Genomic DNA, 24,456 nt, shown 5'->3' on the forward strand with positions numbered 1-24,456 from the left:
ACGGGCCCCTAAACACTCCGCATTAATTGAATTTCTACAGACGGCTAATGAAACTCTGGAGACGCAGGGGGATCGATCTCTGGCCCATCGCTCCTCCCTCCGCTTTCCCGTTTCCATAGCGCGGTTGCTCACCTACGCTTTGCGGTATATCCCCATACGGATAGGGTACCGGTGGGATCCTCCATCTAACGAAAAGAGTTCTTTTAATTACAAAGAGGAAAAAAAGAAACAAATACTTTGATGTGGGTAATAGAAAAAAATAAAAAGAAATAAAAAGGAATATACTATAAAACAATGGGAGCAATAACGAGAAATAAAAGAAGGAGGAGAAATAAAAATAATGGTGGCGGAGAATCTATATTTATACCAACAGCACGGCATTGATGCACCCATCATTCTCAGGGTTGTTGGTCACTTGTGCGTACTTGCCCCAAATGACCTTGCCACTCTGCGATACCAGCCCCAACTCGCTGACATTCACCTCCAACACGGTTCCCTTGGTGATGACGCCCAAGTTTGTGTAGAGAGGATTCTGCGGATTCTTCTTCACGCCAATGATGGGAAGGAAGAATGTGGCCTTCAGCTCGGGGTGTGTCACGTGCGCTTTCTTGAAACGCAGTGCCATGGGCCGGATGAATCTCTCTCTCTTCGGGTTGGCACGTGTGAAGCCCTCGCCCACATAGGTGACCTTGGTGACCATACGCTTCCACTGCTTCGAATTCTTTTTGCCCGTCTTAAGGACCTTGAACATCTCATCCTCGGCAATACCGCGCACCTTTGGCAAGGGAACGTTCCACTTGCCAGCCTTTTCGGCACGTTTCTGCTTGATCATATTGGACAAGATCTTGGCACGTTGCTGCTCCTCACGATCGAGAAGATAGGCTGGGACAGCCCCCTCTGGAACTGCATTGCCATCCTTCTGTTTCGCATTCTTCTCCTCGTGCTGCTTGATACTATTGTGATATTAATGGTCAGGACGATGAGGACAAAAAAAAAGGAGAGATCAGGGGGAAACAAATTGAAAAACGTACGTCTTCTTCATTTGAATCTTCTCTGCATGACGTTTCTTGTTATAGAGCTTAGCCTTAATGCCATGGACCTTCTGAGCAAATTCGGACGACTTGTGGGCCTGACGAGCCTCCCTCTTCCGCCTAGACACATCGGTTGAAGTTTTGGGTTAGCTTGTGAGGCGTAAGGCTCAATGGGAGGGGCAGATCAAGGACACTTACTTTCTCTCCTCGTAATCTAGACGCCTACCATGGCGTTTGATCGACTCCTCAATGTATTCGTTCTGCGGCTATTGTTTCGAAAATAAGATTGGGTTAATTCATGCATGTTCAATCCGCATCACTAAGAGAATGCTATACCATAGCGATTAAATGTTAGGCCTTGGAGAAGTTATGAAAAAGAGGTCAAACAAAAGAATTTCATTTTTCTTGTTTACTCTCTCATCCGCTTCCAAATCGTGGCTTAGCACATCCCATCTGCAGTTCGTCTTGATCCCATCCCTACTTGGGTGGCCTGCCGGTTCCCTCCTTTTCCCAATCTTCGTGAAGCGCATCCATCCGTCCTAAAATGCCGCCGAAGCTCGATCCCAACGAAGTCAAGATCTGTAAGTTCTCCAGCGTTTTTGCTTGATGGATGGCATTGGGAGAGTGAAGATGGACTCTCCCCTCGGGAATTAAGACCTCTTGGCCATCGCATTATGACATCGGGTTAGGTGCTAATCTTGAGCATTTTCCTATGGGTAGTGTACCTCCGTACAACCGGTGGTGAGGTCGGCGCTTCCTCTTCTCTCGCTCCCAAGATCGGTCCTCTTGGATTGGTAAGTAGCCCATATGGAAGGATAGATGGATCCAGGTCTGATTTGCTCATCGCATCGTCTCGATCATGATCTATGTAGTCCCCTAAGAAAGTTGGTGAAGACATTGCCAAGGCCACCGGCGACTGGAAAGGTCTTCGCGTGACCGTCAAGCTTACTATCCAGAACCGTCAGGCTGCCGTCTCCGTTGTCCCCTCCGCCTCCTCCCTTGTGATCAAGGCCCTTAAGGAACCCCCTCGTGACCGCAAGAAGGAGAAGAATATTAAGCACACGGGCAACCTGTCGCTCGACGACGTGATTGATATTGCTCGGCAGATGCGGTTCAAGAGTTTGGCTCGTGAGTTGAAGGGGACAGTGAAGGAGATCCTGGGAACTTGCTTCAGTGTTGGATGCACGGTCAATGGTAAGTTTTTATTTTTTTTCGAGAAAAAAATAAACTCAATCGTCGGATCGAATGCTTACTCTTTTGTGCCCTTGTGCTCAGGTCAAAGTCCCAAGGACATCAGCGACCAGATCGAGGAGGGCGAGATCGAAATCCCTGAGGAGTAAAAAAATAAAAAAAATAAAAGTCTTCAGTGATGGTTGCCTACTGTTTCTAATAAACAAACTATTTAAAAAGCACCCTAGGAAAAAAAAAATCATCTGGAAGGTTCAATCTTTCTCTCTTTAATTTCCTTATAAACACAGCAAAGGGTAATAAGAGTGATGCAGGAGAAAAAAAAAGGGCATGCATTCCAAGAAAATAAAATAGTTTTCAATACCATTACATTAAACACAAGAAAAGACGAGGGAAGACAGGAGGATTAAAAGAAAAAACAAAGAGAAACACATATTTACGTTGTAAATGCAAGTTTATTCGTCTTAGAAAGGGTGGTGTAGCCCGCTCACCGGAGTCCCGATAAACTGGTGCACGTCGCTCGAGTCGACGTTGTGGAAATCGAGGATTTCGGTATACACCATCACTGTCATGATCCAAGCGAGAGGGGGAGAGAAAAAAGGAGAGGGGGAGAGGGGAGTTAGCAAAGGTTTCGCTCTTTTTAATGGTGCTTCATTTAAGCCGAAATACAACCTTTCCACGTGTCCACCGGCAGGTCGGCGTCATTGAAAGACCAGTCGAATTTCTCATGAGCAATCGGCTCATCTTCCGGGTCATGATAAACCGCTAGATATTCATGGGCCAACGCTTGCTCGGCAGTGAGACGCTTCCGCGGATCAAACACCAGCATCTTCTCAAGGAGATCAATCGCGAGGGGGTCCACCCCTCGGAAACGATGCGAAAACGGTACTCGCTCCCGTTTTGGTAGACTTTGCACGAATCGCAGCGTGTTCTCGCTTCCAATGGTCTGCACTACGTCCTCGGGAGGCGTGCCCAAGAGCTCGGTGATCAGGGTGAACTGGTGTACATGGTCCTTGCCGGGGAAAAGGGGGCGCCCCTCCAGCATCTCCGAGAATATACAAGCTGTGCTCCAAATATCCACTACAATCAGAGAGAAGCTTCTTCGTGAGTGGGGACTGAACCGTCAAGATAGCCGCGAAGGCCCTCTCACCTGCAACGTCATATCTTTGCCAAGTAAGCATAATTTCGGGGGCACGATAATAGCGTGTGGATACGTATCCAGTCATCTGAGGATCCTGGATGCGTGCCAAGCCGAAATCGCAAATCTTCAGATCGCAATTTTCATTGACCAATATATTGCTCGGTTTGAGATCACGATGAATCACACCAGCCTAAAGCACCGCGTGGAAAGAAGAAGGGAGGGGTTATTAAGATGCAACTGAGAATGGGAATAAAAGCTTTCTCTCATTTACAGAGTGCACGTATTTAAGCCCACGCAAGATTTGGTAGAGGAAGTACTGGATAAACTGTTTCTCCAGGGGTCTGGATGTCAACAGACGGTGTAGATCGGTACCCAATAGCTCCGTTACAAAATAGCTAGCGAAATCAAAAAGCAACATAAGCCGACCGGCCCATTCGTGAACGAATGTGGACTAGACTTACATGTCTTCCGAAGGAGAAATGAATATGTCCATCAAGCTAATAATCTACAGGGTGACAGAGGTGTTGAAAAATTAGGCTAGGGCTGGAAAAAAATGTCAATAACAAAAGAATACTACATTGTCGTGTCGAAGATGCTTGAGCAGCTTTAGCTCGCGATAAGTGCGTTTTGCAAGCACAGGGGTGCTAAATGGTTTCATTATTTTTTTTATCGCAACGCTCTGCCCACTGAGTTGGTCGCGAGATGAACTACATGGACGCAATCAGCACACTTGCAAAGTGCTAGGGGAGTGATCAGTATAATGCTCACCATACAAGACCGAACGCCCCCATCCCGATTGGTTGCAGATCGACATATCTGAAATAGGGCAGGAATTAATAATACATCTTGCATGATCCAAGCAACTCCATAACCACTGCATCTCATCCATTAGCAAAGAACTGGGCCAATGGGAACGTTACCTATTTGTGACTTCGAAAACGGTACCGAATATGCTAAGGGGGCGAAGATAAAAGGAGGAGCATTAGACCCAATGTCGCGCTTCATTAATTATCCACTACGAAGGGGAGTAATATGACAAGAGGGATACCTGAGCTTAACAAATTCAGCCATTGGAGCATTAGAGTTGTTTGTTTCCATCGTGTAGGGAAGTAGGGAAGTAGAGCTGGGCGTAAAGGAAAAACAAGAATTGGGGACGGCCGATCTATGGAAAGCAGGGAGATACTACGATCGATATAAGGGAAAGAGACACGAGCGAAATACAAAAATTGCGATGGAGCCCATACGTCATTGTTTCATTACCTCAAAGCTTCGCTTGGTTTCAGAAGCCATCAGACCAAGTGATAGTCCTTGTGTGTCGGCCTCTCGTGTCGTCATCCCTACCTCCCTCTCCGCCTCTCCCTCCACGGCGAGATTCGAGCGGCAGGCGGAGCTCTGCCAATCAGCAAAATTGGTCTCGAAGGAAAAAACGCTTGCCTTGCCGGATTCGAATCTTACGTTGAACTCTACGCGCTTTGCCGCTCTTCATTTTCGGACTATTTTTGATTCGGGGCCGCATATGGGCGAGTCAAGCGAGCCCAAATATCTCGACTCTGAAGTATCAAGAAAAAATTCTCCTTAGGAAACGCTTCCTAGTGTGCCCATCCATCTTTCTCATCATCGAAATTCCTGCCCCTTGCTCGATCTTCCCATTGAATCGTTTCCCTGCAGTGTGATTTTGCCTTGCCCTCCATCCCCGCATCCCCCTTGATCCTGTTGACTTTGTTCCCGCTGCTCCTCTCGATTAGTTCTCCCATTGTAGCCTTAGCAGTCCTCTCCTCTCTCCCCCATCCCATACTACCTGTTCTCGCTCTCGGCATCAGCCACTATCGCACAGGGTGGGCCGAATTTTCGCCATCATCTTGTGCTTCCACCGTTAGATCCACCCCTTGCTCTCCCTGTGTCTCTATTTCAGTTTCCACCCTAATTTCCTCTAGCTCGATTCCTTTTTCCCATCATCCATACTCCAAGGGGGCTTACCCAACTATATTTCTAATTGTATAATCCACTATGGGTTTATGTTTATCTGCCGAAGAGAAGAAGGATCGCGAACGAAGCTTGGCCATCGATCGACAAATTGACGAAGACAATAAAAAGTTACGCAAAGAATGCAAAATTCTCTTATTAGGTAGGTCCGACTCTGGCCCCCTCCTCTCATCCTTTGATGCTGTTATGTTCGGTTTGAAATCAAGTGCTAACTCGCGTATATTCTTTTTACGCTCTCGCAAGGGAGCGGAGAGTCGGGAAAGTCTACCATCGTCAAGCAGATGAAGATCATTCACCTCGATGGTTATTCTGAGAACGAGCGTATATGGTGGCGTATTCCCATCTACAAGAATGTCCATGAATCAATACAAGCCATCATCATGGCACTGGAAAAATTCGGTCTAAAATTTGACCAACCAGAAAATGAGGTAGTCCGGCTCCACTTAGGTGGAAGTTTGTAAGGATGGGCCGCTGACTGTTTTATTCTGTGTAGGAACATGCCAATTACATTATGGGATTTCAGATCAACTCGTCCCAGGAGTTCCGGCTTACTCCTGAATTTGTGGAAGCAGTGGAGTGCGTATGGAAGGATTCCGTCATGGAGAAACTGCTAGAACGGCAAAGCGACTTTTACTTGATGGATTCAGCACCCTAGTAAGTTTTATTGGCTCCCACACGGACTCAGCTCCGTGCCGCGTTGTTTCCTCGATAACGCTTTTTGTTTCTCGTGTTTAGTTTTGTGTCGGAAATCCGCCGACTAGGAGCCATCGACTACATCCCCACTCAGGATGACGTGCTCCGCGCTCGCCTACGCTCAACGGGCATCACCGAGACGCGGTTTAACATCGGGCAGCTTAATATTCACCTGTTCGACGTAGGAGGACAGCGCAGCGAGCGCAAGAAGTGGATCCACTGCTTTGAATGCGTCACCTCAATCATTTTTTGCGTAGCGCTCTCGGAGTATGACCAGGTGCGGTTGTCGAGAGAGTGGTGTGCCCGTGGCTCTAGTTTAACGTGTTGGTTTTTCTCTTTCTGCAGGTGTTACTCGAGGAGTCGGCCCAGAACCGGATGGTGGAGAGCCTGGTCCTCTTCGAGTCCGTCATCAATAGCCGCTGGTTTCTGCGCAGTTCTGTGATCCTCTTCCTCAACAAATTTGACATTTTCAAACAGAAATTACCGCGAGTGCCGCTCTCCCGCTATTTCCCGGACTACTACGGCGGTGCCGATGTCAGCAAAGCAATCAAGTATATAGCATGGCGATTTTCATCCATGAATCGAGCACGACTCAACATCTATCCTCATGTTACAACCGCAATCGACTCGTCAAATATAAGGTGAGTGGAAAGAGGCATCCTTTTTCTGTTCCTTTGACGGTGCTCATGACTCACGCCTCCACCCCCTTCTCCCCCGATTTACGCCTGTAGGCTGGTATTTGTCGCCGTCAAGGAGACGATACTACAAAATGCGCTTAAGGACTCGGGAATCCTTTAAAACCACAAAGTCATGTAGAATCCATTAGTTTACCTCTGGCTAAAGACAGAGGTCTTTTATATATTATATATATATATTTTTTGTTTTTGTCTTTCTGCATTCAAAATATGCTTGGTTCACCTTCTCTCTGCTCCTACTTTTCCTCCACTACTTAACCCCTAATTTCCCTGCCTTTTCGTCTCGTCTTGAACCCAAATATTTTGTGAATTTGTACAGATTTTAACCCTATTTTCTTCTTCTTCTGCATAAATCTCCTTTATATTTTTTATTTTCTATTCTCCCCCCTTTTCTTCTTCTACTTCTTCTTCTACTTCTTCTTCTTCTACTTAATTATTAATAAATAATCAAGTCAAGGGAAAAACGGGCACCACCAACGAGCGCTTGTGACTGATCCGACCTCAGATCAATTTATTCAAGGGCGGGCATACTTTGGGGGGAGGACAGAAATTCGTTGGGTTTCGGTCGAAAATTTTGGACTGATCTCGAGTGGCCAAATGCACACATGTATTCCATGACTCGCTTGTCAAATCCCCCAAAGTTTCCCTGAACTCAATCTATAAAACCCATCCAAAAGCTGAGATCTCTTTTTATTTCTCCTTCCTTTTATTAACTGCATAAGTTTTTTTTTTCGTTATTGTTTAATCCTGTTCATTAACATTAACACACCTCCTCATTTCCCTTTCCCCTGCCATCTTCTTGCTTCTCCGAATCACCTGTAGTCACCCTGACCTCTTGTTCCGCCATGTTGACGCTTCCCTCTTCCCTTCCTACACAGGCTCGAGAAATTAGCGAGAAGCCGTTGATTCGCATTGCCCCTCCCGAATTCCAATTTCATCGTAGGTGCTTCTGTTTTGATATGAAGATTCTGGATGAGAGACTAACACTTAGCCCATCGGCTCTCATTTCCTTTAGCTGCCAAAAACGGAATCGGCCTGGTGAGCCGGTTGACCGTGCGCAATTTACTTCAAAACTCAATAGCCATCAAATTCAAGGTGGGTTTGCTTGCTGATGCTGTCCCCCGCACTGCAACTAACTGAATGTGCTTCCCCCTCAGACCAATGCCCCCCTTCGGTATAGTGTCAAGCCCGTCCAAGCGGTGCTTGCTCCACGCGAGAGCATTCAGATATACGTTCGTAGCGACGGCCCACCACAAGAAGTCGACCGCTTTCTAATGCAAAGCGTCTCGCTTACGGCCGATGAGGCCAAAGCCATGGACGCGGAGGGCTGGCGCCGCATTGAGCGCTGGCGGATAATGGAAAACCTGATCAATTGCCGAATCGCCGACGGGATGCTACGGCGGGAGAGCGCCGGCCAGATGGGAATGAAGGAGAGGAATATAGGGCTGGAGAAGGGGGAGCCCGAGAAGACAAAGCGCCAGGCTCAATGGGCGCTGGTGTCAAGGTATTCCAGGGTTCAGGTCCTGGTCGTGTCTTTTCTGTGCATACTGGTGGGCCTGATGCTACCGTTCGAGCAGTATTTGAGCGTTTTCTTCCATGAGAATGCCATCGTAGATCGACTTTGATTCTCCTGTATAACCCATGTTTTTTCTGTGTTTCCTTGTTCAACCCCACACCCCGCGCCTTTTTCTTGTACAAATGTTAGCTAATACTTAATCTCTTTTACTCCTTCTTTTCTTCTTTTCCTACTCTCTGTTTTTATTTTCCTTTGTGGACTGCTGTTCTTTACCATAGCGTTGAAGTTTATTGCCTTGACTTTTGTTTATACATCCATACTTCTCTCTCTATGATATCTTTTCCATTTACTCTATTCAATTCCAATGTATCACTTGCTTATTTATTCTAATTTTGATTAGTCTTTGGCCTGAGCTTGGACCCAAATGTTGATGGGGAAAACGTCACATGGGGCGACCAAAATAGAAAAAGTTAGCCTTGCATGGCTCGAAAGTTAAAACGGCCGATTTGGGGGGATGTGACGTGTGAACTTGAAATCTTATTTCTCACTCCTTACCCATGACCCCCTCCACTTCATTTTGGAAGATGGAGGCTCAGCGAAAAGGTAATTTCGGATGGGTGGAGCTGTGTAACCGTGGACCTCAGAGTAGGCTCCTGTGGCCGTGCGTAGATTGATATTTCGCCTGGGCCTGGTTTGAATTGCACGGCTAGATGAAGTCATCCTGCATCCATTCTCCCCATTCTCCCTTATCTTCGGCCGTAACCAGCTGAGGTTGGCCGAAATCGAGATTCGGCCAAGTATACACGAAACTTGGGGGCACCCCTCCCCCCATTTCCCCAATATTAGGCTGGAAAAGCGAAGTTTCTCGCTTCGGAGGCCATGTCTTGGACAAGCGACGGACGAGCGAAAGCTTCGGCAATGCCCATGGAAGCACATGTCTGAATCCGTGAAAGATTTGGTCCGATGCCATCTTGCACATCACGCCTCCTTGCTTACTTTAGCATTTGGCAAGACCAATGGGCCTTTTATAGCTGCCACTAGATGGCCGGTATTATAAACTCGCGTATTCCTTTGGTTAACCTAATAATAAATCAATGGTCGATTGCCCTCAAGCCTTTAGGCCAGCTCCATTCCACGCAGGCTTGATTGGATGCCTTCAATACAGGCAGCTGTAGAGCTGTGCTCCCGAAGATTCTTCAAAGCACAGGCCTTGGGTTGATGCTAGCATCAATATATTGTGGTGACCGAGATGGCTTTTTTTATCTATTGCCCCTCTGGCCTGTGAAAATATTGATCTATTTTCCTCGTACACACATGCCATCCTGATCCCACATATTAGATCGAGTATTAAACTATCAGCGGATCCCATTGGTTGGTGTTATATAACATGGCCAATCAAGGCGGACGAACTTCCAGGTTAAGGTTAGGCAAAATCGGTGGAATATCCTGAAAAAAATTTGGACTTTGGTAAGACAGATCACATTTTTTCATATAAAGCGAGAAGAGATCCGAAGCGCCCTCCTCCTGCTCTTTTGCCTAGGGCTAGTCTCTTCCTCTCCTTCTCTCCGCGCCTGTTCTAGTCCTCATGCGATCTTTCGGCTGTGCTTATGCCAGGCTAGAATAATGCGCTTTTCGCTCGTGATCTTGCTCATGAACTTGCTACTATGCTGCGTGCTGGGAGCTAGCCTTCATCTAGAGCAACGCGGAATACTCAGTAGCCTCGTGGGGGGAATTACCAATCTTCTGGGCGGGGGAACGCCTCGCTCGCAACAGAGCTCTTTGCCGCCTGTAGCGAACGAGCGCGCCCCCGCATTACAGAGCACGTCTGCGGGAGGGTCTTCCACTTCGTCAGCAGAGCTCGGCGCCAACTCCTCTCGGTCCCGATTCTCCGCTCCCAGAAATTCTACCGCCAAGGCCTCTGCCCCCTCCAAGAGCTCCACCTCCAAGAAATCTTCTTCCAAGGTGCCCAGCTCCAAGACGGTGAACCCAAGAGTATCGAATGCCAAGCAGCCTAGCTCCAGGCAGCCTAATTCCAAACAGCTCAACTCCAAATTCCCTTCTTCTAAATCCCCCAAATCGGCCGGCTCCAAGCCTTTTGGCTCTAAAGCTGTCAGCCCAAACTCTTCCTCACCCGGCGCTCCCGGCGCCCAAGCCCCATCGAATACCCTTAACCCGCCCTCCAACCCCCTTCTTACCTCCATTCCTACCCCCGACCCTGAGTTTCTCCAGGCTAACCACAAGGGAAACTATCTTCGCTCCGTGCTTGAAACGATACCCAGGGGTGGACGAGAGGCGCTCACCCCTCGCCAACTCCAGGCCCTCATCCAATACACAAAGCTTGCTCTGCTGGCACAATGCACCGACATCCAACCGGGGCCGTTTACTTGCAAGGTGTTCTGCAACGAATTCCCCAACACAACCACGATCGATCGCTTCCAGTTCGGCATCCAAGACTATACCGGGTATATTGCAAGGGATGATGCACGAAAGGCGATCATAGTCAGCTTCAAGGGGGCCGACACCATCATTTCCAAGTTGTTTGATCTGGCGCTGATTCCGTTTCCGTATTTGAGGGGGAGAGGCAGTGGCCTCGCCATGGTGCATTCTGGTAAGTGTGACTGCTTTCCGAGGTAAACTTGGGAACGCAGGCCAAGAGACATGTCAACATAACTTGCCAAGCGCATCGCTAACACACGATTTTCTGGGATAGGCATCATGACTTCCTACTACTCCGCGCGTACCTTTTTTATATCCAGGGTGGTCAATCAGCTCGCCAGCTTTCCGGACTATACATTGGAGGTCGTCGGCCACAGCATGGGCGGCAATTATGCCGTGATGCATGCCATCGATCTTCTCGATTCCTTGCCCGACCTCGACCCGAAACGCATCACCCTGGTCACCTTTGGGGAGGCTCGCTTCGGCAACCGAGCCTTTGCAAACTACATCGACCGATATGGGTTCCTGAGTAAGCGGGTTGTGAATAAACGCGACAAAGCGCCGCACTTTATCAAGCAATCCATGGGATTCCAGGTAGGCTCAATGACCGAACGCATCGCCTTCGTTTCCCAGCGTCAGTCTCATATTTGCTAAACTTGCCTCTATTTTCATGACCTCCTTTAGCACCATGCCCAGGAACTCTGGACCGTGCCTGGGCCGGATATAACTACCCTCGCGTGTGATGGTCAAGAGGACCCACAGTGTTCCGATTCCATCGAGGACTCTGCCATCGACGATGACCACCTCGTCTACCTTGGTATTGATGTGAACATTTGTCAAAAATTATAGCCTGGTGGCCGGCCTTATCCATTTCCCTTCATTATTTCGCTTATCTCTATTTAATCTCTATTGCTAATTTATTCATGAACTCTTTGTAATTTTAATCAATATAAAAGCATATACGGCATCTGGATCGGCCTTGGGGGGAGAGGGGAGGGGGAGAAGAAAAAGAATAGAACCGTTAGCAGCAGTTAGCCTGCCCACTCTCTACTTTCCAATCTATTTTAGGACGGAAGTGGTTCTATTCCCTATGGAGGTTGTAATTTCAAAGCAGATAGACCCGCTGAGGGGGACCTCTCGGCTCTTATTAAAATCTATACATGGGAATTTTTAATATGCGAGCAACGTAACTCGAGGAGATAGATATTTCAATCTTAGCCGTTGAGACTCCCTTTATATACAGTCTTGATAAACTCTCTTTGTATCTCTGCCTCCAAGTGTGTCATCAAACAAAACCAAAGAGTTGACGGCTAGCTCTCCCCTCAACCCCCTCCTCTTTCCCTCCCGTCTTGCCGGTCGCCTCACTCTAACTTCCCGTCTCCTCCTCCCCTTTCTGGACTGGCTGTCAATTGCATTCAACGTTCTAATTAGTATAATGCAAATTCTACCATTGCTTATTTCATTGACCACATTCACGCTCACCAGAGGTGTCAGATACCCACAAGCAGATGCCATCCCGCCCATGCTTGAGGAATGGTATTCGCTCATCAAATGGAATGAGATTCCCAAGGCGCCGCAGTCGCCGAAAGGTGGATTCCCGGATTGCGATGAAGGAGATGAGTTCTGCGCATGGACTTGCACGGGATGCATGCGGCGCGAGGACGTGAGAGTATGCCCAGACAAGGGTATATGGGGGCTGACGGTCTGTAGATAGAAATATACATAACCGATACTAATCAAATTTGGGCTAATTCAAGTTTTTATTTCGTTCTCTTTCACTTTGGCTTTGTCACTTGCCATTATCCATTAGTATGACGACGGTCCCACCGAGTTTTCCACGGCTCTCCTGGACTATCTCGATGCGATCAACCAAAAGGCAACCTTTTTCATCATCGGGTCCCGGGCCGTGGACCACGGGCACCTTCTTGAACGCGCCTTCAAGGCGGGCCACCACATTGCTTCCCATACTTGGTCGCACCGTCCGCTCACCTCGCTTTCCAACGAGCAAATTGTCGCAGAGATGAAATGGACGGAGCACGCCATTCGGGATCGGATTGGCGTGACCGTGAAATACATGCGGCCGCCGTTTGGAGATATCGACGACCGGGTCAGGGGGATACTAGCGCAGCTGGGATACCGCATCGTCATCTGGTCGCACGACTCCAACGATTGGATGCTGAAAGAGAACGTTGGGTTCTCATACGAGGTTTTGTGTTATTCTCTCCGGATTTCGGCCTAGAAGGATGGAGTGCTGATTGTTTTTTATTCCAAACATATAGTGGATCGGGGGTAACTTCACTCGATGGGAGGTGGAATCAAGGGACTGGAAAACAGGAGTAAGTTTTCTGGAAACTTTGCTTGACCTCGTTTGAAATCACGAACTAAATAAACCCCTTGTTTCTCTATTACATCAAACCCTTTTAGGCCATTTCTTTGGAACAGTAAGTTTTCCTTTCTCCGCTTTTTCCATTGACTTCATTCTAATGGGGAAGTTGATGTGTCCTCGGTGCCTCTATAGCGACCTCTATGAAATCACGGTCAAAGCGGCCATCCAGGTCCTTCCCGCCCTCCGTCGCACCTTCACCGTGGTTCCCGTCGCCACATGCCTCAATGACCCACACCCTTATGTAGAAAACATCTCCTACCCAACTTTAGAAGATTTCTTACGCACTAGCAGCGTCAATCGTACCTCCACCCTGTCTCCTCCCCTAGCTTCCACATCCGCCTCCTCCAGAGATTTCCCCTCGCCGACTCCAACTGAGTTTGTCAAAACGCGTAATCCAACAAGTGCGCACAAGGCTTGGTCAGGAGCGGCAGCGAAAGAGGAAGGCGAGTTGAAAAGACTACTGTTGTGGCTGGCATTGATCCAGAGTGCGTTTTTTATTTGCACTCTTTGATACACAAGGGTCAAGTCTGTATAGTTTATATACTTTAGCATATTATTTTTTCTTTTGCTTTCTCTCTCTCTTTTATTTTTTTTTTTTCAAGCAGTTTATCTAAGCTCATATTATACCACATGTTGAATATCAATTTATATAAAATATCCATTTGCTCTCTTCCCAGGAACCTGGTTGTGTATTCTCGAAAGATAGCCATGAGGAACCAAAAAAAAAAGAGTGATACCGGAACATCCAAAGCATCACACTTCACCCTCTTCTTTTGGCTCGTCTAAATCCATATACTGCAGTCTGGGCCTAGAATCCAAAGACCGGTCGACCGGCGCTTCCGATTCCGGGCCATCCTCCTGGCGAGAGCGGGACCGTTTAGAGGGTCGCTTGTCTTCATACTCGTTGTCGCTCTCGGATTCGCTGTGCCCGCGAGAGTACGATCTCCGCCGTCGGTGGCGGTGCTTGCGGCTGCTCCCACTGCTATGATGGGTGCCTTTTCGTTCCCGGTCACCGCCACTATCTGCATCCTCCAGCTCGCCCTCTTCCTCAATATGCCGTCGTAGCCGGCGCATGTATTTTTCGAACACTTCAATGCGCTTTTCATCGGATTCCACGGCCTGGAACTCTTCTGTGTTTTCGTATCGCCGCTTGACCTATTCACGAAAAAAAAAGGGGGCGGTGAGTAAACAGAAACTGATGCCTTGCCAGAGCAAGTTTGAAAAGAGCGCTCTCAGGGCCAACCTCTTCCCAACTGGTGTCCAGGGTGATCGGCGGGTTAGAGTATTTCAATGCGCGCCTAAATTCTTCTGCTCGTTTGCGGGCTCGACGCTCCTGTCGCCGCTGCTCATCCTTGAGATGACGTATGGAACGGCGGTGTAAATGGTCAAAGATCAAAGACAGGTTTTCGCGCCCATAGGCTTTATATTTCTCCTCCTGCGACACAAAGTCGACGAACTGTTCGAGGGAGGTGTCCGGTGTGACCCGGAAATCTTTGTCCTAATATAAATAGTGAAAAAGAAAAAAAAGATATTAAGCATTCCTGCCTACGAGCGCCTTGATCGAATGAGCGAAGTACCTGTAAATAGTGCTCCACGCTTTTACGCTGGTCATACAGTTGCTCCTCCAATTCTCCAACCAGATCCCAGAAGAGCTCCAGTGGGGACGATCCAGGCTGCCCAAGGATTTGTAGGTACCGTTGGTCGTTAGCAAGATGAGGATATATTTCCATCCACAGGGTTTTCGCATGGATCAGACCTTTGCTTTTCAGCTCCCCTAGCAGCTCCTATGGAAGTGAAGAGCAAGGAAGATGAGAGGAACTCTTGGGAAAAATAAATCGAATGCAAATCCCGGGTAGCTTGCCTTGAATTTGTCTCGGTTCTGCCTTTCCTGTCGTAATTTTTTCCGTTTTTCTTCCTCCCTCTTTTCATCCTCCTCCCGCTCCAGCTTCTTGATAAACTCCTCCCACACATCCAATATGTCCATCCACGGCAACTGGTCGATTCCTTGGGCTTTGAATTCTGGCAACGCCGTGAAGATGGCCTTCGCATCCTTCCACTTTGTGCGTACATTAATATCCGGGTGTGTGTGCAAGATGTTATTGAGCGCGTCGGTACGTTCGCGCCGTAACTTGCGGTCGCGCTCTTTTTCGCGATTATGGAGGTCGCTCACATAATCATCAAAAATGCGCTCGAGTTCGCGCGGGGAGGTAGAGAGGGCCTGGAAAGCGGGCTCATTAGCAAATATCTTTGCGACTTTTCTAAATGGCTCGCAATATAAGTTAGAGGGGGGAATCAATGATATAAATAGATAGATGGTCTACCCAAATCTCGTATTGGATGTTATTTCAGGGTGAGAGGATAGCAGTCGAAGAAAATCCTCTCGTGCCTTGGCAAGGAACGCCTCTCTTTCTTCCTATAGTCGAGTATGAGATCAGAATTTGAGAAGGCATTATAGTTCTTAAATCCAGCTAAATCTTACCTTTTCTGCTTTCAACAGCCCATCAATGTATTTTTGGAACGTCGCTTTCCGTTCCGCCGTAGTTTTCAGTACTTTGTACTGTGGTCGAGTGATGATGGCACGCATGGTCTGCTCCCACGTCCAACTGGATTCCACTCCCTGCAAAGGCAGAGGTTATCATTAGAGATCCTTCAATATTCTTTTTTTTTTGGTAAAGCTTAAGCTTACCGCATTTTTTAGGAGCTTCATGAATTCTCCCTCTGGATCCTGCACATCAGTTAATTCCATCGCAGCCTCACCCTGTTTTGACATGGCTCCGGTCTGTGGAGCTGGCGGGGGAACGGGATCCAGCTTACTAAGTTGGCAGAAAAGGATGAATAAAAGTATTCCAGAGGACATGACAAGTGGGAACATACCCTTCTTGCTTTAGCTTCTCGATCTTTTCTACCATTACTAAAAAATAAAAAAAGATTTGAAGGTTAAACTTTGAGTACTCTAGGATAGAGGTTGGATTCATATTCACATTGGTATTCTTGTGGCATATCCCATTTTGACTCTTTAGTTTTCGCATTGTAATAGTATTTCTTTCCTTCCGCAGTGGTGTGTTCTTTCCATTCGCACTCAGCTCGCACGCGCTCTTCAGGCGTCATTAACTCGGCAGGTTTTTCCCAAGAGCTCTTACCGCTTGCCGCGTGGTAATAATACTTGCGGCCTTCGGGCGATGTGTATTCAGCCCAGCCGTGCTAAATCAGACACAAAAAATTAAGAAGAAAGCTCCAAGAATGTAGCCGATGACTGAAAACATACGTTTGATTGCGCGTAGGCTGCATTGGAGCCTTGGATCCCGGATGGAGCACTAGTGGGTGGCATCGCGTAATGGCCAAACTTCAAAATAGCTAGTTAAGAGGCGTATGCGTAAGTAGATGACAACTTTGACGGATATGTTCGTTGATAGCTAACAATCTACGACGGGTTTGAAAGCGATCGTAAGTGTATCACGCTCAAAATCAAGACCAGTATAAAGCTCTAATATTCGATATCAACTTCGTTTTCCAATTTGAAGTATATTGATGGCTTAGCTTTTTTCTTAGAGTTTCTCGTCTAATTTTTTTTTTACTGATCTCTGCTGAAGGAAACGTAAAGTGGAGGAAAGGAGGCCCGATCTAAGATGGTAAGTAAAGAATCTCAACCTAGTTGCACACCCGCCGTCTAACCAATTTTCTCTCTTTCCATGGGTGCCCATCGCCGATAGAGCGTTCTTCTTGAAACCTCAGTCGGAGACATCGTCATCGACCTCTTCACCGAGCAATGCCCTCAGACATCTCTCAATTTCCTCAAACTCTGTAAAATCAAGTACTACAACTTCTGTGCCTTTCACAACATACAGCGAGACTTTATTGCACAAACGGGTGACCCCACTGCAACGGGAAAAGGCGGAGAATCGGTGTTCGGTGTGATCCATGGGCCCTCTCGTAAATACTTCCCGGCGGAAATCAACCCCACCCTAAAACACCGGGCACGGGGGACAGTATCGATGGCAGTGGCACAGGATGAGGACAGCAGCGGAGGAGGAGGCGGGGTGAGCGGGTCACAATTTTTTATCACTCTGGGGGAGAATTTAGATTATCTTGACGGAAAATACACCGTGTTTGGCGAGGTTGCCGAGGGCCTCGAGACCCTTGACAAGATCAACGCCACCCTCTGCGATGACGACGGGCGCCCTTTCAGAGATCTGCGCATCAAACACACCGTTATCCTTGACGATCCGTTCCCCGACCCACCGGGCCTAGTCATTCCCGACGCATCCCCGTTACCAACCAAGGAGATGCTCGAGACGGTAAGGCTTGCGGAGGACGAGGAGCTGGAGGAGGAGGGGATTCCGGAAGAGGAGTTGGAGAAGCGAAGGAGAGAAAGAGAGGCCAAAGCACAGGCATTGACGCTGGAGATGGTGGGAGACTTACCGTTTGCTGAGGTGAAGCCTCCTGAGAACGTCCTCTTCGTTTGCAAGCTGAATCCGGTGACGCGAGAGGAGGATCTCGAGCTGATCTTCTCGCGCTTCGGCAAGATCGATAGCTGCGAAATCATCCGGGACAAGAAAACGGGCGATTCATTATGTTATGGGTTCATTGAGTTCGATCGGAGGGAGGACTGCGAGGAAGCGTGAGTGCTAGCATGGATATTGGGCGTTGCCCTTCACTTGGCTAACCTTTTTTCGAACATACCACTGTTTTTAGTGTCTTGAGGATGCATAATGTTCTTATCGACGACCGTCGCATCCACGTCGATTTCTCACAGTCCGTGTCTAAATTGCACAAGCACTGGGTCACGAGCAAGATCAAAAAGAGCCGGGGGAACGGGGAGTCGTTTGGGGGCGAGAATCTGAGGAAAAAAACGCGGTACCGTGATGAAGACGACGATGATAGAGCATATGAACTGGTGTTTGACCATGGGGGGTCATTGGAGAAAGAAAAGCGGGGAATCACAGATGAGAGGATAGGAGAGACCCGAGAGAGCGAGCCCAGAGAGAGGAGAAGAGAGGGCGACGAGGACAAATACAGATACGAGGGGAGGAGAGGGGAGGAAAGGCAACGAAGGGAGGAGAGGAATTATGATCGAAGACATAACGGGGAACGACGTTATGACGATAGACGTTCGCGGAGCCCCCATCGTCGTCACGGGGACCGTGACAGGGATCGGGACCGTGATCGAGGGCGAGAACCATACTCCCGAAGTCGCCGCTCTCGATCACGGTCGCGCGAACGAGACTATAGGCGGAGTCGTAGATGAACTATGCAATTCATTAATTTCAGAGCAAAAAATAAACTATATAATCCTAGAGAGGAAAGCGTGAAAAAGTGATTCTCTCCATGCCGATGGAAACAATCCTTGTTTTCTAAAAGTTCTTTATTTGACAATAAAAACAAAGGGGCACTGACTTCTTAACATGACACCAGATTTTGTAACGCTGCCACGAGATCCCCATTGCTCTCACGCAACTGCCGCTCTGCCTGCTGACGGGTGACTTGCATCTCCTCCATCTACCATAATAATAATTCAGTGACATAATTAGGAATGCACGCACAAGTTCACTTACGATAAGTGCAACATCCTCCTTGGATAGGGCTACTTTTTCTGCATCTTTTGCTCTATAAATGAAGACCCGTTATGGAATCGATCAAGTAGAATTAGGATCCAATCTTATATACTCACGGCGCAGCCCCCGTCTTTTGTTTGTCTCTTGCTTCACCCAGCATCCGCACAGCTTCTCCAAGCTTGATCTCATCCACCATATCGCGTTCCTCCTGGACATGCGCTGTCATATGCCGCATATCCTTGTTGGCCTTGGCTTTCTCTCCCTTTTGTTCCTCCTGATTCTCCTCGTTTTCATCGTCAGCATCGGGCGTCGTCTTGGTATCCTTGTCTGTCTTGGGGGGATCTTGATGCTTCTCGTCCTGAGGTGTTGATGCTGCTTTCTTTGATTTTGATGTCATTCTGGTAGGGATTATTCTAGAGCGGGCAAAGGCCTCAAATTTGAGCAAACAAAAACCGAAATTGTGACTTCCCTCCCAATTTTATGCAGTAATCGTGTCAAGCAGACCCTCTCTTTTCTTCAGAAATGCTCAGGGAATCAAAGGCGAACCAAGGAAAATAAGGCTCAGGGAAATTTTATGAAAATGAAGGTGGTGTGGAGAAGGATATAAAGATTAGAGGAATGATTAGATAGATAATTGTGTATGAAAGTGTGAATCAGGGTAGGAAATGTATATGGATGAGTTGGTTCAAAAAATAGATCAAAGCCGGTCAACAATCATTGTTACAAATTCTTGCAGCACTCTCCCATCGGGATGGCTGATTCCCTGCTCGGGCAGTGTGTACGGTCTCACGTCGCTGAATTCCACCTCCAGTCGGTCCGTCAGTTCCCTCACTACCCTTCCTATGTCCCCTTGTACATCTTGCCACAGTGAGGGAACGGCCACATGGACCTCTGCGAGAAATCGGCGCATATGTGTGACAAGTTGGGCGTCAAGAGAGGCTATGATATTCGATGCATTCTTCAGTAGGCAGTCTGATAGAGACGTGGGGGGCAAGGATTGGGGCATTGTAAGAGGACACTTGGAGTGGAGGTGTGATTCCAAGGCGGGTGGGGCAAGGAGATCGAGGAGGGGCGAGTTACTGAAAAGGTGAGGGATTTGGTCGTTTATGTGGGCTGCCCATACCAACCGTTACAAGTATGTATGAAATAGAGCGAAGAACACACATTAATCATGCATCTCGATAGCGCATTGGTGAATTAACAACATACCATTAATCCCAGCATCCACCTGAGCCCTCAAGATGTCCACGTCCAAATCGGTTTCAACCGTGTTCCACCCATTGTCTTCTCGCCATTTGACGCGTACTGCTTGTCTGAAGCTGGATGCGATATTGGACGCTGCACGATCAAAAACAGGTTCAAGGAGGTCGTTGTAGTGGTGTGAGAGATAGACGGCCAACTGATGCGTGTCGATAGAGGGACCGGGCAAATTAGACATGGGCCTGTCGGCTAGAAGAATATGCTGTGTGGGGACGGGTGCGGATGTTGTAAGGGAGAGAATCGCAAAGAACAAAAGGAGAAGACTGAGGGTCGTGCTCTTACTGCACACGACCCCATCCGTTGAAGTCATGGATGCTGCGGGGGGCAATAGGCGGCAATCAGGGTTGGATGGAATGAAGGGCTTGTTCAAACTGAGGGAAGGAATGGGAGAGTAGCCTTTGATTGAATTAACGGAAAAGGCCGTTATCACTAGGCAATTAGAGGGGGCTAGTGTTAATTTATGATGATCTACACCTTTACATCAACGGGAGAGATCGGCTTTTTGATCAGGGTGACTGGCACCAAACCAGTTTGGCAATCATTGAAATTGTTTTCTATTTATTCCCTCGATCAATATTTACAAATCCAACTCGCCCTCATTTAAGCTGCTTGGCAGAGGCTTCAAGTCGGGCTCAACGAACCTAAGAAACACGGCCCATTGCATGAGTGATTTACACCAACTTGGGACAAGCACTGCATCACACTTACTCTTGCCTCGACCTCTCGCTTCTCAGGACGTCTTGGCTAAAGTACTGGTGGATGTATTTTCGGTCTGCAAGGTTCGGGTGCCGCCTCATGAACTCAAAGAAGTTGTCGACCTCCTCATCGCCTAGCCGCCGTTTGTCCGCCTGCACCGCCAGGTCTATGATATGGATGAAAAAGCTGGTGATGGTTTCGTGGTATGGATGGGAAAGGTGTGGGTTGCGCGCGTTGTACTTGCGGATCCCCTCTCTAATAGCAGCCAAAGTAGATCCATTAAAATCATATCTCCGTGCATGAAGCCAGAGCACAAGAAAAGAAACTAAAGAGAGTTTGGCAGGCAGCATTACTTGATTAAAGGAGAGGCCACTTGCTTGCCTCTTGACCGGATATAGTTCCACGCCATCCGCACATGGGCACGATGCGACCATTCGCGGGGATCAAGGGTCTGCTCCTCAAACGCCTGCATGAAAACCTCCTCCCCGATGCTCCTATACGTCCGCTCATAGTAGAGCAGCGGCTTTGCCTCCTCCACCACGCCCATCCTGCCCCCCACTCCGTGTTCCACCTTTTCGACTTCGCCGATCCAAAGCTCATGGTCGCCCACCTGCAAAACACCCTCTGCCTTGCACACCATGGCGCCAACCGCGCCCATAAGCACGGGAATACCGTGGTCGGTGAGGTGGTGAGGGATGTTCACGAAGGGGTCCGTGGATGAGGGCGAAGAGAATGTGATGCTGTGTTGAATTTGTTCGCTGGAAAGCACGTGCAACACAAAGCGGTTCGCAGCATGGAGCACTTCGGATGCACGAGAGGGTAGGCGTATACTAAACGCCACGAGCGGGCGTGGATGAAGCGCGATACTGGTGAATGAACTGACGGTAATTCCGCGGCGCTCTGACGGGTTGTGAGGGTTGGAGGTGGTTACGACAGCCACTGTATCCACAAATCGTCAACGAGGTCTTGATGAATACGAAAAACCCGAGCAAGCATCCTTACCAGGTTGCGGGACTTTGCGCATTATTTTTCGAACTTCTTCTGCCGTCCCCTTGTTTCCTTCTCTCGACAGATTCTCTCTAGCCACATTCCCAAGGCCTGTAAAGAATTTCATAAATTTAGTGATTCTAGGGTTGATCTTTTAGCTACCCATAAGTCCATACTCTCTTCTCCATGGTGTGCTACCTCTCCGGAAAATCCTAGCTTTTGCATTCGGAACGGCGTTTTTACCACAGCCCCGATTTTAGCGATACTGGGAGGCCCATCTTTGGGTTTAAGACCGGGTATATTCTGGGCTACCCCTCGTAAAGCAATAGCGGTCCGCTGTGCGTCTTTGAGCCGTAGTAGTAGCCGTTGGCCAATGGTTGCCATGAACAAAGTAATTTATATAATATTAGTTTCGGTGAGTCGATTCGATGGAGAGGGGATTGTGAAGGGAGTGCTGCGCACAAACAGTCACGACGGCCTTGTCCATTACGGAAAGATCCAAAACGAATCCTATTCACGGTCACCTTTACAACAAGGAATAAACTTACAAATGCAAAACCAATTAAAAAAGACATCTAGAAGAAATGCTTTATCTATATCTCTGTCAAATTAAATAGGGAGAGTCAATAAATGCAAAGCCAGCAGCAACGCCACCTTCGTTTATATTTCTTGGCTTTGTTCTCAGCAAATGGCCACCGGCAAAGTTGGCCTTTTCTATCGCCTCTCCTTCTCCTCCTCCTTCTCCTCCTTTTCCTCCTCCCTCGGTTCCAATGAATACACCATAAATGCCCAGCTCGCTCACGATCTCACCTGCCAGTGCGATACCCCCCTCTCTTAATAAAAGGTTTCGTGCTCCGGTCGGCGGTACAATCAAGTCCATCAGTATGTGTGCACGGCGCCCCTCGGGTGAGAGCTTGGAAAGAGCAGCTGGGATATCTTTTCCATAGATGTTGTGGCCTCCACCCTCTCGTTGTGGCTTCATAACAAATTTCTCGGGGGTGCGCATCGCCGCTTCTTGGGCGGCAATGCCCTCTGGGGTGGAGTCGAGAGGATAGAGACCCGCGAACGTTGATCGGAGCTGCGCGCACTCATCAGCATTATATCCAAGACTATGGTTGAAAGATTTCCGTAAGCCATTCATCCAGTGAAAAGCAAAGTAGAACCGTCCAAAAAGGGGACTTACGCTTCAAGTCGGCCGGGCATAGCGAGTACCTGTTGTACTTTTTTCGAACCCACCAATTGATATGCTACGGTTGGACACTTGATTGCTTTGGAACGCTCTATTGTCAGGCGAGCACTCCATTCGATCTCCGAGATATATTCTTTTGGATCATATCCAGCTCGGAAATAAGCAACGGCAACCTCATATCCATCACTAGGTCAAAATAGGTTCGTCAATAAAAAAACAATCAAAAAAACATGCATCGGGAGGGGTGAAGGGAGTCGACATTTACATTCTTAGCACCTTGCTTGCTTTGTCCAGTTCGCCACGCTCTCCAATATCAGTTAATGTTCGCCGAATAAGTAGGATGTTATATCTAGTTTGGATAAAATAAAATTGAAAACTATTCAGTGATAAATGATTGCAGCTCTGTCGCGAAGAATATTACCTTTCCAATAGGGTATATTCTGCCCATCGCTGATCGAACGCATTTCTTTCACCTGGTTGGACGATGATCATCGCTACCGCACTTTGATTCAACAGAGGATTAGCTAACATCAACCCAAGATGAAACGCAATATAGAACTTACTTTTTTACACCATATATTTCATGAGATAGCGCAATTCCTTTGGCCAGTGAATTGAGGGCTTCGTTCTTAGGTAGTGCGGTGGAGTCAATGGCTTGCTGCGAGTTTTTGTCGAGGAAAAAGCCGGTCGTTTGATGGAGATATCGATGCAACTCGCCAGTAAGAGTGGAAAGACTGCCGAAGCTGGAGGCAATCGTGTTGAATTCCACTTGTCGAATGGCCAGATCACCTGTCTCTTGTTGTGTATGAAGGAGGTAGTCACAACGGTGGAAGCCAAATGAAATAGGCTTTAAAAGAAAGCACAAAAGCACTCAATCGTTTGGCACAAGATTATGCAACTTAGCCGTTACTTACTTGGGCGATCCCTTCCTTCCTCACCTGGCAATAAATGTCATAGAGTTGTTTCATGAAATCGTCGACGGTTGAAAGACTATGAAATCCAAGATTATAATCCTACACTTCTAACTTCGAATTATATCGCCGAAGCTCACCTTTCCATGACTTCTCTCAGGAAATTTTCATCGGTTGCGCACCGATGAATCAGCCTATTGAATAATGGCTGCACCGCAACAGCCCGCTCGAAACAGTGGCGGGGAAATGGAGATGGAAAAAGAGCAACTGGGGCGTGAGTCACATACGCGTCTGATGAATTTGCATTCGAGGCCGAGGGGCGAATGACAAGGCCGCGTCCGAGTGCAAAATCGACGGCCAGATCGCGGAGCTGTTTGAGTTGTTTGGGAGGAAGCTGAGGCGGATAGTCGGGGAGAACCATTTAGGATTGTATTGGATGAATTAGCAACTTGATCGAGGCACTTTTATATAGAAAATGGAAAATATAAGAATGGGACGGTTGAAGAGCAATAGTTTTAGATGTCAATCATTAGTCAGCGCGGTGTTGTAATAATCTGACTGCATCCTTTCTACCTAATTTTGCTCTGGTCGTACGAAAATCTATGTATTCATGCCTATTTTCCGAGCTAGAGGACCTTTCTCAAAGTCCATGTACATTCTCTCGTCCTGTAAACGAAAGGCGCCTTGTAGCCACCGAAGAGGAACCAAAACCGTCATTAGTATCTTAAGAGGCTTCGGACCTATTTCTCTTTCGGATCCCCATCGCAAAAATACCCCGAAATAGCATGCCAG

At 47.9% G+C, this 24,456-nt stretch overlaps 15 protein-coding genes across 15 annotated transcripts; 8 read left to right on the forward strand and 7 right to left on the reverse strand.

Moving 5' to 3' along the window:
* Positions 1-361: 361 nt before the first annotated feature.
* Positions 362-1,370, reverse strand: VTP21DRAFT_10327 (uncharacterized protein; the record flags this gene model as incomplete). The annotated part of the gene is made up of 4 exons (XM_069389651.1): positions 362-953; positions 1,032-1,151; positions 1,230-1,297; positions 1,368-1,370. 4 exons carry the CDS (start codon positions 1,368-1,370, stop codon positions 362-364), a joined length of 783 nt encoding a protein of 260 aa, XP_069252950.1.
* A 205-nt stretch (positions 1,371-1,575) lies between these two features.
* Positions 1,576-2,371, forward strand: VTP21DRAFT_10328 (60S ribosomal protein uL11; the record flags this gene model as incomplete). The annotated part of the gene is made up of 4 exons (XM_069389652.1): positions 1,576-1,612; positions 1,752-1,825; positions 1,904-2,225; positions 2,307-2,371. 4 exons carry the CDS (start codon positions 1,576-1,578, stop codon positions 2,369-2,371), a joined length of 498 nt encoding a protein of 165 aa, XP_069252951.1.
* A 312-nt stretch (positions 2,372-2,683) lies between these two features.
* VTP21DRAFT_10329 (uncharacterized protein) lies at positions 2,684-4,458 on the reverse strand (the record flags this gene model as incomplete). Its single annotated transcript, XM_069389653.1, has 9 exons — positions 2,684-2,784; positions 2,892-3,299; positions 3,370-3,550; positions 3,632-3,755; positions 3,822-3,865; positions 3,938-4,067; positions 4,129-4,176; positions 4,281-4,313; positions 4,409-4,458. The coding sequence occupies 9 exons, from the start codon at positions 4,456-4,458 to the stop codon at positions 2,684-2,686; spliced, it is 1,119 nt and encodes a 372-aa protein (XP_069252952.1).
* A 133-nt stretch (positions 4,459-4,591) lies between these two features.
* On the forward strand, positions 4,592-4,939 carry VTP21DRAFT_10330 (uncharacterized protein; the record flags this gene model as incomplete). The annotated part of the gene is made up of 1 exon (XM_069389655.1): positions 4,592-4,939. The coding sequence occupies one exon, from the start codon at positions 4,592-4,594 to the stop codon at positions 4,937-4,939; it is 348 nt and encodes a 115-aa protein (XP_069252953.1).
* Positions 4,940-5,367: 428 nt separating this feature from the next.
* Positions 5,368-6,834, forward strand: VTP21DRAFT_10331 (uncharacterized protein; the record flags this gene model as incomplete). The annotated part of the gene is made up of 6 exons (XM_069389656.1): positions 5,368-5,485; positions 5,587-5,771; positions 5,837-5,997; positions 6,079-6,313; positions 6,382-6,677; positions 6,768-6,834. The coding sequence occupies 6 exons, from the start codon at positions 5,368-5,370 to the stop codon at positions 6,832-6,834; spliced, it is 1,062 nt and encodes a 353-aa protein (XP_069252954.1).
* A 742-nt stretch (positions 6,835-7,576) lies between these two features.
* VTP21DRAFT_10332 (uncharacterized protein) lies at positions 7,577-8,356 on the forward strand (the record flags this gene model as incomplete). Its single annotated transcript, XM_069389657.1, has 3 exons — positions 7,577-7,670; positions 7,747-7,826; positions 7,889-8,356. 3 exons carry the CDS (start codon positions 7,577-7,579, stop codon positions 8,354-8,356), a joined length of 642 nt encoding a protein of 213 aa, XP_069252955.1.
* A 448-nt stretch (positions 8,357-8,804) lies between these two features.
* Positions 8,805-9,466, forward strand: VTP21DRAFT_10333 (uncharacterized protein; the record flags this gene model as incomplete). Its single annotated transcript, XM_069389658.1, has 4 exons — positions 8,805-8,892; positions 8,958-9,018; positions 9,094-9,295; positions 9,368-9,466. 4 exons carry the CDS (start codon positions 8,805-8,807, stop codon positions 9,464-9,466), a joined length of 450 nt encoding a protein of 149 aa, XP_069252956.1.
* A 168-nt stretch (positions 9,467-9,634) lies between these two features.
* On the forward strand, positions 9,635-11,532 carry VTP21DRAFT_10334 (uncharacterized protein; the record flags this gene model as incomplete). The annotated part of the gene is made up of 4 exons (XM_069389659.1): positions 9,635-9,669; positions 9,828-10,855; positions 10,958-11,277; positions 11,368-11,532. 4 exons carry the CDS (start codon positions 9,635-9,637, stop codon positions 11,530-11,532), a joined length of 1,548 nt encoding a protein of 515 aa, XP_069252957.1.
* Positions 11,533-12,118: 586 nt separating this feature from the next.
* On the forward strand, positions 12,119-13,580 carry VTP21DRAFT_10335 (uncharacterized protein; the record flags this gene model as incomplete). Its single annotated transcript, XM_069389660.1, has 5 exons — positions 12,119-12,385; positions 12,494-12,889; positions 12,963-13,019; positions 13,108-13,124; positions 13,202-13,580. 5 exons carry the CDS (start codon positions 12,119-12,121, stop codon positions 13,578-13,580), a joined length of 1,116 nt encoding a protein of 371 aa, XP_069252958.1.
* Positions 13,581-13,822: 242 nt separating this feature from the next.
* On the reverse strand, positions 13,823-16,397 carry VTP21DRAFT_10336 (uncharacterized protein; the record flags this gene model as incomplete). The annotated part of the gene is made up of 10 exons (XM_069389661.1): positions 13,823-14,224; positions 14,313-14,567; positions 14,647-14,853; positions 14,931-15,327; positions 15,391-15,482; positions 15,549-15,686; positions 15,756-15,882; positions 15,944-15,980; positions 16,051-16,270; positions 16,335-16,397. The coding sequence occupies 10 exons, from the start codon at positions 16,395-16,397 to the stop codon at positions 13,823-13,825; spliced, it is 1,938 nt and encodes a 645-aa protein (XP_069252959.1).
* Positions 16,398-16,695: 298 nt separating this feature from the next.
* On the forward strand, positions 16,696-18,314 carry VTP21DRAFT_10337 (uncharacterized protein; the record flags this gene model as incomplete). Its single annotated transcript, XM_069389662.1, has 3 exons — positions 16,696-16,698; positions 16,780-17,687; positions 17,762-18,314. The coding sequence occupies 3 exons, from the start codon at positions 16,696-16,698 to the stop codon at positions 18,312-18,314; spliced, it is 1,464 nt and encodes a 487-aa protein (XP_069252960.1).
* A 152-nt stretch (positions 18,315-18,466) lies between these two features.
* Positions 18,467-19,018, reverse strand: VTP21DRAFT_10338 (uncharacterized protein; the record flags this gene model as incomplete). The annotated part of the gene is made up of 3 exons (XM_069389663.1): positions 18,467-18,565; positions 18,622-18,673; positions 18,738-19,018. 3 exons carry the CDS (start codon positions 19,016-19,018, stop codon positions 18,467-18,469), a joined length of 432 nt encoding a protein of 143 aa, XP_069252961.1.
* A 300-nt stretch (positions 19,019-19,318) lies between these two features.
* On the reverse strand, positions 19,319-20,191 carry VTP21DRAFT_10339 (uncharacterized protein; the record flags this gene model as incomplete). The annotated part of the gene is made up of 2 exons (XM_069389664.1): positions 19,319-19,734; positions 19,831-20,191. The coding sequence occupies 2 exons, from the start codon at positions 20,189-20,191 to the stop codon at positions 19,319-19,321; spliced, it is 777 nt and encodes a 258-aa protein (XP_069252962.1).
* A 267-nt stretch (positions 20,192-20,458) lies between these two features.
* On the reverse strand, positions 20,459-21,948 carry VTP21DRAFT_10340 (uncharacterized protein; the record flags this gene model as incomplete). Its single annotated transcript, XM_069389666.1, has 5 exons — positions 20,459-20,522; positions 20,590-20,832; positions 20,931-21,516; positions 21,580-21,675; positions 21,741-21,948. The coding sequence occupies 5 exons, from the start codon at positions 21,946-21,948 to the stop codon at positions 20,459-20,461; spliced, it is 1,197 nt and encodes a 398-aa protein (XP_069252963.1).
* A 220-nt stretch (positions 21,949-22,168) lies between these two features.
* On the reverse strand, positions 22,169-24,085 carry VTP21DRAFT_10341 (uncharacterized protein; the record flags this gene model as incomplete). The annotated part of the gene is made up of 7 exons (XM_069389667.1): positions 22,169-22,673; positions 22,748-22,939; positions 23,019-23,102; positions 23,175-23,255; positions 23,317-23,600; positions 23,668-23,743; positions 23,805-24,085. The coding sequence occupies 7 exons, from the start codon at positions 24,083-24,085 to the stop codon at positions 22,169-22,171; spliced, it is 1,503 nt and encodes a 500-aa protein (XP_069252964.1).
* Between the last annotated feature and the right edge of the window lie 371 nt (positions 24,086-24,456).

This window comes from Calcarisporiella thermophila (genome assembly GCF_041956535.1).
Source record: "Calcarisporiella thermophila strain CBS 279.70 unplaced genomic scaffold VTP21scaffold_7, whole genome shotgun sequence".
Taxonomy (NCBI): Eukaryota; Fungi; Calcarisporiellomycota; class Calcarisporiellomycetes; order Calcarisporiellales; family Calcarisporiellaceae; genus Calcarisporiella; species Calcarisporiella thermophila.